General features: G+C 42.8%; 1 protein-coding gene across 2 annotated transcripts in view; it reads left to right on the forward strand.

Annotated features, from left to right (window-relative positions):
- LOC111871665 (obscurin) overlaps positions 1-10,096 on the forward strand; it is an 82,174-nt gene that overhangs the window by 29,005 nt on the left and 43,073 nt on the right. For both annotated transcript variants that reach the window (XM_033754343.1, XM_023864918.2), the window contains exons 8-9: positions 651-793; positions 2,452-2,602. In XM_033754343.1, the coding sequence (XP_033610234.1) occupies positions 651-793; positions 2,452-2,602 (294 nt within the window). The remainder of the gene's footprint in view (positions 1-650; positions 794-2,451; positions 2,603-10,096) is intronic.

Here is a 10,096-nt window from a genome sequence, read left to right on the forward strand (position 1 = left end):
GTTGCACAGCAACTGTGTGTGTTATTAATGTAACATGTGTACACGAAGTCACCATGAAAGTAAGATACTATATGCGCGAAAAGATGCAGTACTGAAACTCGCACATCATAAATGTGCATGTGTGCTTGTCGACGGGGTATAGCTCCATCCGCACGTTCCCAGTACTGAAAAGGAAGTTGTGTTGTGCAGTTGCTGTTGGAAATGGGTCTCTCAACGGAGGAAAAAGTATTCATAGTTGAGTATTATTTCCCCTCATATGGAAGTGGTCGCCAGACAACTCGCTTCCTTGGTTTTGAGTGGCCAGATGTTATCGTCCAGAAGCCGCTACATAGTACACATGTGACAATATGGTATGCCGTCTCAGCACACGGTATATTAGGCCCCTATTTTGTTGAAGATGAGGAAGGCAATGCTCTTACTGTCACCCAAGAATGCTACGGGGACATGGTGACTGGACTATTTCTTCAGGATTTGAGAAGGTTCTGTCATACAAGGGGCCTTCACATGAATATACAGTGGTATCAATAGGACATCTTTTCATTTCAGTACTGAAAGTTTTGGCGCATACTGTATTATTATTCATATTTTCAGTAGTAAGAATAAAGCCTTGAAAACACATTATAAGAATATAAGTTATTTGTTTTCTTTAGACAGTAAACGACTTCTGAAGCAGATTGATAATCGTCATATATATCCTAATGGAAGTGGGCATGCAGTGATACCATGTACAACAGATACCCCTGATGTCAAGGTGAAACTCTATAGGGAGATAGCGCCTGGGCTTTCTAGATTGGTGAGTGCCTCAGTAGTAATATAAATATCGTTTCAAATATTTCATTGTCAGCCACTGTCACATATTACAGTTTCTTTTTAACACAGAGACATTTCTTTAGTATAGGCCTATCTCAGATTAAAGTAAAAGTTGATGTACCAGTTTTTTTCTATAAAACAATTCATTACTTATACAATATAATATAACAGTGAACCTTGCTAGGATAATGGAAAAAATGTGTTAGTGTAGGAGGAGAAAAACTTGAAGAGAAAAACTTGAAAAAGAGTGAGAGTTTGGCGATTCTGGTACATATATTCTTTTGTAAAGAAAAAATAAAATCTGTAGTTTATATGGGCATGAAACTTGATCTCTGATATTAAGGGAAGAACACAGACTATAGCTATCTGAGAATAGGGTGTTGAAAAGAATGTTTTGATCCAAGAGGTATAAATATAGAAGGTTGGGGAAAATCATATAAGGAGCTCCATAACTTGTACTCGTAATTAGAATGATCAAGTTAAGGAGGATGAGATTGGAAATGCAAGTAGCATGCATTGGGGAGAAGTGAAGGGTCTTGATGGGAAATCCAATAGGAAAGATATTACTAGGAAGACCTAGATGTAGGTGGGAGTATATTAAGATGGACATTAGAGAAATATGATGGGGTGGTATGGACTGAATTCACTTTGCTCAGGATAGGGGCATGTGGAGGACTCTTGTGAACACTGTAATGAACCTTCGAGTTCCACAAAATGTTGGGAATGGAGTTATATAGTTAGTTGCTGTTCTTTCATAATGTGTGTACAGCTTCTTTACCCATAAAAAAAACCACATAACACTGTACATAATTAACATTAATTTCTTTATCATGAGTATGCAGTAGATCAGTTTTTTTTACATCCTGTACAAAATATATGGTGCCAATCATAAGACACGTGCACGGAACAGGGTCTCTTCCCCATACTGTGCATTTACTCTACAAAGAAGTTCTTCTGGTTTCACTTTCTCTTTCTTTAGTTATTTGACAATCTACCGCTGTTCTGCAGTAGTAGTGACAAGGTCTGACACCATCATGTACTAGCTCTAATTCACAGTAGAGGGACACATGACCACCTGCCAGATTGTGAGTGCAGTGTGGTCACCAACTATACAAGAAAGGGTTTTGTTTTTCTGGTGACCACATCTTCAAGAAAAGAAATAAAGTCCAGGTTAAACTCAAACCATCCTCATGCAAAGAAATTTAGATGAAAGCATTAGGTTGTTCTGAATGTTTGTACGCACTTACCAGGCTACATAATGCCAAACTTAGAAGTACATAATACAAATTCCACAAATCAGAGGTACACATCCAAGAAATGTATGAACCGCATCAAAATACAGTCACCTACTCCCCACTGCAACCAACTTGATAATGTAAGCTGTCAAGGTAACTCAAGTAAACATGGCTTACATTCAGTCTACACTTCACACCTATTACTTCCTCACATGTTAGCAAAGAATGTGCAGAGTTATTGTTCATAGCAAACTTATTTATGGTCACACCTTATTTTCTGAGTTTAGTGCATGTTAAATATATTATTTATTAAATTAAGACAATGGCAAGACCCTTTTTCTCTTACGCCCAACGTGACTGTGCCAGCTGTAGAATGTAACATGTTAATCTTGGTCTCCTAATTTAGGTACAACGAAGGATGATGTATGGTGGCGAGACTGTGGAGTACAACCACACTGTGGGTTATACTGTGCATTATTCTGTCAACACAGAATCCGTCCATTTCGTGTGTACAGCTGAATTGGGACAGGACCATGACTCATTAGACTTCTATTGGCGTAAGTACTGCACAATCACCGGTTTGTTTACTGGTTGCTACTTTTAACATTTTCTATCTCTGCAGTCAAAATTATGGGAACTTACATATACAGTAATTCTTTACAGACACAATGTACTACACAGCAAATTGAAGAAATGACTATTTCACTTCATAAATTTCTTTGCTAAGAACTCCATATTTATTTAGAGGGTAAAAAGTTGTGGGGACATCCTACATACTAACACAGTCTAACAGACAACACTCACTCCTAGGTCAATATCATATTGCCGCACATTTCTGCCAACACTCATATTTATACAGCATTCGATGTCCAACCCACCTGTAGATCATCACATGTGGTAACCAATCACATTGCTGCCAACGCTCATATTTATACAGCACTCGATATCCAACCCACTTGTAGATCATCACATGCGCTAGCCAATCAGCGGTCACAATAGCAACTGCAAGTTTAAGCTCCGCCCAGCAAGCATGGTATACAAAGACAGAGCCTGGAACTAGCAATAGTCAGTGATCACATTCAGTTCAGAACGAACAGTCATCAGAGTCATCAGCTCTTCACCGCGACCAGGGAACTGACGGAGTAGCCGCACGTCTCCAGTGACCACGCTCTGTGACCAGGCAACTAACACAGCTGCCACAACTCCTACAACTGCCATAGGCAGCTGTTTCTACCAGCACACGCACGGTGCAACAAATGGCCCTTTTCAGGGTCCGCAAACTTTTCAAAGCGGTTGTCTATTGGAGCATCGACAAATCCCACACTGGTGACCCCGACTGAGCATGGACGCCGCAGACAGTTCGCAAGCAGCGGTATCCAGAGTGGCCGTGCGCCCCCCGCCATTCTGGCACGAGCGACCAGCCGTGTGGTTCCCCCAGGCTGAGGCGCAATTCACCTTGGCTGGCATTAACAGTGAGCACATCAAGTTCTGCCACGTGATTTCACAGCTGGATCACCGGTACGCCACAGAGGTGGAGGATATCATCACCTCTCCACCTGAACAAGACCCCTACAGCCTACTGAGGACCGATCTTGTGAGGTGGCTATCCCCATCGCCAGAGCAGCACATCAGGCAGCTCCTCATGGTCGAGGAAATTGCCGACTGCAAGCGGTCTCAATTCCTCAGGTACTTCAAGAGTCTCGCACCAGACGTGTCTGAGAATGTCATCCGAAGCGTCTGGACCAGCCAGCTACCCTGGAACGTGCAGAGCATCCTCGCCAGCCAGAACGAGAGTAACTTGGAGGCCACAGCCCTCTGTGCGGATCTCGTCTCCGAGGTCGAAATCCAGCCGCGCTTGCTAACAGAGGTCAACTCACGAACCATCCCTGACTGTTACCCTGTCCACCATATCCACTACTACTCCCACCAGCTTTTCGGCTGTTCCATCTTTTCCAAAATTGACCTGGTGAGAGCCTACAACCAAATCCCTGTCCACCCTGAAGCCATACACAAGACTGCCATCACCACTCCATTCGACCTCTTCGAATTCCCATTCATGTCCTTTGGCCTATGCAACGCCGCCCAGATCTTCCAGCGCTTCATGGACGACATTCTACGGGGACTCAACTTCTGCTTCGCATACTTAGACGACATCCTTATCTTCTCCTGGTCACTCGAAGAGCACGAACAACACCTACATGCTCACTTGAACCAATTCCAGAGGTACAGGCTCATTAGCAACCTGTCAAAGTGTGTCTTCAGACACCCGAGGTCACCTTTCTCAGCTACAAGGTGTCCGCCGAGGGTTCCGAACGTCTGGAAGATTGAGTGGCCCATCTCCAGGACTGTCCCCTCCGAAGACCGCCAGTCAGCTCCGACGATTCCTAGGCATGCTGAATTTCTACAGGCGATTTTTGCTCCATGCAGGCACCACTGCACGACGTCCTCTCCGGACCCAAAGTCAAGGGCTCCCACCCCATCACTTGGACACAGGACACAAGGCATTCGAAGAGTGCAAGGCGAGTTTGTCACATGCCACTCTACTGGCCCACCCGGATCCATCCGCGCCACTTGCACTCGTCAGAGATGCCTCCACGTCCGCCATGGGTGCCGTGCTACAACAACGCATAAGGAACACCTGGCAGCCCCTCGCCTTCTCAAAGAAGCTCAACCCGGCCCAACAGAAGTACAGCGCCTACGACTGTGCGCTACTGGCTATATACAAGGCAGTAAGGCATTTCCACCATATCACTTTACCATCTTCACCGACCACAAGCCAATCACCTACGCCTTCCAGCAGAAGCGGGATAAATGCTCATCCCGGCAGTTCAACCATCTAGACTTCGTCTCCCAGTTCACAACCGACATCCAACACAACTCTTGATGGGACAACATTTTCGCCGATGCCCTCTCTCGCGTCGAGTTCGTCACTGCACCACCACATTACGACGTACTTGCTGCATCACAGGACGACAACGACAATCTCCGAGCAATCCTGGAGACAACCACTGCCCTGCGGCTCGAGAAACTACCAGTCCCCGGTACCGCAGTCTCCATCTACTGCGACACGTCTATCGGGACATCTCGGCCATATGTTCCAGCGCCTCTACGACTCCAAGTCTTCCAGTCCATCCATGATCTGTCCCACCCAGGCATCAGAGCAACAGCAAAGCTGGTCGCACAGTGATTCGTGTGGCCAGGCGTGCAGAAGGATTGCCACACCTGGGCACGTGCTTGCCAGTCCTGCCAGCATTCCAAAGTCTCCTGCCACACAGTCACTCCACCGGGCAACTTTACACCGCCAGCAGCCCGTTTTCTGCACGTCCATATTGACCTTGTGGGACCCCTTCCAACGTCAGCGGGCTACACATACACACATTCAGTTCAGAGCGAAGTCATCAGAGTCATCAGCTCTTCACTGTGACCAGGCAACTGGCGTAGTTGCCACAAGNTCTGCCAACACTCATATTTATACAGTATTCGATGTCCAACCCACCTGTAGATCATCACATGCGGTAACCAATCACATTGCTGCCAACGCTCATATTTATACAGCACTCGATATCCAACCCACTTGTAGATCATCACGTGCGCTAGCCAATCAGCGGTCACAATAGCAACTGCAAGTTTAAGCTCCGCCCAGCAAGCATGGTATACAAAGGCAGAGCCTGGAACTAGCAATAGTCAGTGATCACATTCAGTTCAGAACGAACAGTCATCAGAGTCATCAGCTCTTCACCGTGACCAGGGAACTGACGGAGTAGCCTCAAGTCTCCAGTGACCACGCTGTCTCTACCAGCGCACGCACAGTGCAACAAACGGCCCTTTTCAGGGCCCACAAACTTTTCAAAGTGGTTGTCTATTGGAGTATCAACAAATCCCACAAAGTCCTGCTTCTGTGTAACTCAGAGGTCCATTACTGCTTTCACAAAAGCCCACCATCAGCCCTACCCTTAGCCAGATAAATCAAGTTGATTTTTTCACTTGTGATATCTCTGAGGTCAATTTTAAAGTTATCTTTCCATCTATGCTTAGGTCTCCCTGTTTCCTTAAGGTTCCATGACCAAATTCTTTATTTTCATTAGACTGTCTTTTATCTATATATACATTAACCACTGGACTTTGAATCCCTTAGTTATTATTATGGCTTTGCATAATGAATTGTTGTGAAATATATCTGTTTCAGTAATACTAGTACATGAGGTACACATGAAGTATACAGTGTTTTTCTGTAATATTGCTTGTGAATTGAAAGGTACAGGAATGAAATCTGAATGCATTTATGTAGGTTACATGATGCAAATTTGGTGACCTATATTTCACAGATGTTTGATGGGGGCACTATGAGTGGCCTGGCAAATATCGTATCTATATTATGTAGGATTTGAGGTTATAACAGTGGCTATGGAGTGTTCTATCTTCTGCAATACGTGGTGTTACTTGAAGAAGATATAGCCCTTCACATCTGCGTTAAATTTCATTTCAGATATTGTCAAGCAAGTCGACAATAACTGTAACCACTTCAGCTCTCACCCTTCCTGCAAGTTTCAGCAAAGTGCTAACCAACCGTGGCACATAAACAGCATTTGTGATGTTCCCTTAAAAATCATGGGTGTAACACAATCCTTCTTGTTGAGATAACACTCACTCAGCTAGTAAAAATTATCCACTTTTGATAAATTCCAATGGTTAATTACAGTGTTCAGAAGAGATTCCTACTGGTCCTCTTCTGAGCATTACAGTACCAGTCAAGACCCTTAATACTATGTTTCTTTAAGAACTATTTTAATATTATCCTCATATTTACCTTTTGGTCTCCCATGTGTTCTGTTACATATATTTTGTAACTAAACTTAATATCCATTTCTCACCTTTCCACTGAGTAATACATGACCTGCCCTTTTCATCCTCCTGATGTCATTACACTAATACTATTTCATGTAGAATACAAACTTTGAACTTTTCATTATGAAGTTTCTTCCATCCTCTGTCGCTTCTTTCTTCGCAGATGTAAATGTTTTTCTCGCCACACTTATCCTGAGAAATGACATCTGTAATAGCATCTGCCAGTGACTCAGCTTAGAAGTCGGTGATCTGTTAGAAGAATACTGATTATCTGAATGAATGAATACAATACCATGAAGTGTATCTAATTTTTAATTAGTAAAAATATGTGAAGTACCAACATATTGCATCCTGAAAAAGCCATCTTCGGGAATGTATTCAACATGATTAATTGAAAACAGATTTGATAATAAAATATCGTTAATATATGGAAGTGAACGTATTTGTATTTGGTCTGAGTGTAAGTCTCTTAACAGAAAACACTGTCTTCTTTTGTCCCACCTTGTTTTAGGCGAGTTTACTTATCCGTTGCCTAGCAATAGACATTCTATAGTTGTGTACATTGGCTCCCACAGGAATGTGTTTACCGAGTTGTTGCCTTGCAATGGTTGTGTACGTCACAATAGTATCAAAAATATTCTAAGGTAAGCTTTCTATGGCACATCCTCAGGCTCAAAACTAAACTCTGTGTCATAATCTGCCTAGATCTGTGCTTCACTTTAGTACTGGAATCATCTGGCAGCTTCTGTTAACATTCTTAAATAACCTGTGGGATGTTGATGGTCTAATAGACAACCATGGAAAAAGTTTGCAGACCCTGAAAAGGGCTGTTTGTTCGGCCGTGCTTGCACTAGTAGCGTTTGCTGCTTTGTAGCAGACCAGGTCTTTATGGCCATTCAGCTGGTCTGGCTGGCCAGACATGTGGTGGTGCGCGTGCCAGTAGGAACAACTGCCTATGGTGCATTGATGACAGAGCCGTTATCTCGGCGTGGTTGCTGGAGAGCTGTTGCTGCTTTGTGATGTCAGAGTTGCTGCGTTAGCTGTCATTGTCATAGTGAGGACGATCGAAGAACTGATGATAGCGTGTTTTGAGCTCTGCCTTTTATACCATGCTTGTTGGGCAGAGCTAAAGCTGCAGTTGCGATTGTGAGCGCTGATTGGCTAGCGCACGTGATGATCTACAGGTGGGCTGGACATCGAGTGCTGTATAAATATGAGTGCTGGCCGCAATGTGACATTGACTTGGCTTGAGCAGAAGTTGAATGCTCTGTTAGACAAAGCTGCGTGTTAGTATGCAGGGGTTCCCAGACATCCTTGCCTCCTGAAGTGAAGATAAGGAATACTAGCAAAGTAAGCAGAAGTGTTACAACTGGGAAGAGAGAGAACAATAATAACTAATTCATTAGGGTATATACATGTATTTATCAGAGTCTAGGACCTTCATTGTGAATTTCAGGAACATATTCCTCATGAATGTTGGGGTATGCATTTATGTTAAATATGATACACAAATGAATAAATCTCTATGTCTTGTGGCAACTTTATAATATTATTACTTATAAACAGGAAGTCTTGCATATTTTTGTATGTAGGCAAAATTGATTTTGAAGTAGTAGATTAAACTAGTTCATTTTATTTTTCTGCCTCTTCTCTTATTTTGTTGTAATAGGCCATATTAGGGCAAGAGATTTAACAAATAAAATTGTTTGCATCAAAATATATACATTAATCCAAGAAGGAATATTTGTTTTGCATTCATCTACTTTTGGTAAAGAAGAGAGTTCTCACTGTGAAGAAACTGGTCAAGATTTAACCTCTTTGCTATCACAGCCACCTTCATGCTCTGTGTTTATGACCTGAGTACATGATCATAACCAAGATAAACTGCTTCTCAGCTGAAATTAATATAATCCAGCATTATGTATCTTGTTTACTCCTCCATATATGCTGAAAACTGTTTTTATCTGGTGAATACCAAATGAGATATTCTTTAATTCAATTTTGTCTTCAAGTAAAGCAGCAGAGCTAAAGATACACACAATCCTAGAAACTAGTCAAGACCTCGCATACTTGAAATTGGCACAGAAAACTAGAAGCCTGTATGTGAAGAGCACTGCATACAGCTGTGGAACTTTTTAACAGTTTTCAGTCTAAAGATGAAAGCTCTGAGGTAAGGAACTGGCTTAACTACTAACTGATTTGTTAAATAAGGAATTGTGTAATTCTGAAGTGTTGTAAAATGAAAACTGGAAGTACTAGGCTGAGGACTCAGATATGCTTTCTGAGGTCTGCTCAAAATCCCTTGTTTTTATACTTCCAGACATTTGTGTGCCACAAACAAATGTCTGCTTCATAGGTAAAAATTTATCCCTATGCTTAATTAAGCACCATACCTTGATAATATGTGGAAGAGGGGAGGTATTGCTCCATGAATTTGTAACCTTGGCACTAGATGGAGGTGAATGGTTAGCTTGACACTGTGGTCTGGACACTCTGAAGAAGAAAGAATCTCTTGCCTCTGGCAGGAATTAGATCCCACTTCTTCGGTCATGAATTTAAGGGAGATTTAGTCATGACAAATTTTGCACATTTTTAGCGGCGCGGCATCAGTCCAGCAAACGTTCATGGAATGGATAATATTAAACAAAACAATTAATTTACATTGTATATAATATATAGGTCACAATATAGAAGAAATTTTACAAATTTGCATGTTTCTTAGTCCTAACCTATATGTATTTGTCCACTGATGCTGCAGAACTAAGCATTTTTTTTATCTTCTTGTGCAAATTTAAAAAACTCTTTACAACTATAGTCATAATTAATTGCTACCATTAGCTCTGACTTAATTAATTCCCTGCGCCTTTTCTTCTTCGGTTCTCCGACCGGCATTACTTCGGCGGGGTACCTCTAGTAGTTCTGCCGCCTCAGGTTTCCTGTTCGCTGAAGTCGGCTCTTCTTCTTCTTCTGGACGTGCCTCCATTCCTTGGCAGGCCGTCGTCACTCCGACCGGTATCACTATCGGGACCTCTTCTCGTTGTGCCGCTGCAGGTTTCGCGTCCACTGGGCAGGCCACCGTCTCTTTTTGGGTAATCGGCATCAATCCATATGCAGGTTCACTGACCGGTATCACTGCGACGTCGTCTACAGGGACCTCTTCTTGTTGTTCCGCCTCAGGTTTCTTGTCCACTGGGGCCGGCTTTTCT

Source organism: Cryptotermes secundus, unplaced genomic scaffold (assembly GCF_002891405.2).
Source record: "Cryptotermes secundus unplaced genomic scaffold, Csec_1.0 scaffold233, whole genome shotgun sequence".
Lineage (NCBI taxonomy): Eukaryota > Metazoa > Arthropoda > Insecta > Blattodea > Kalotermitidae > Cryptotermes > Cryptotermes secundus.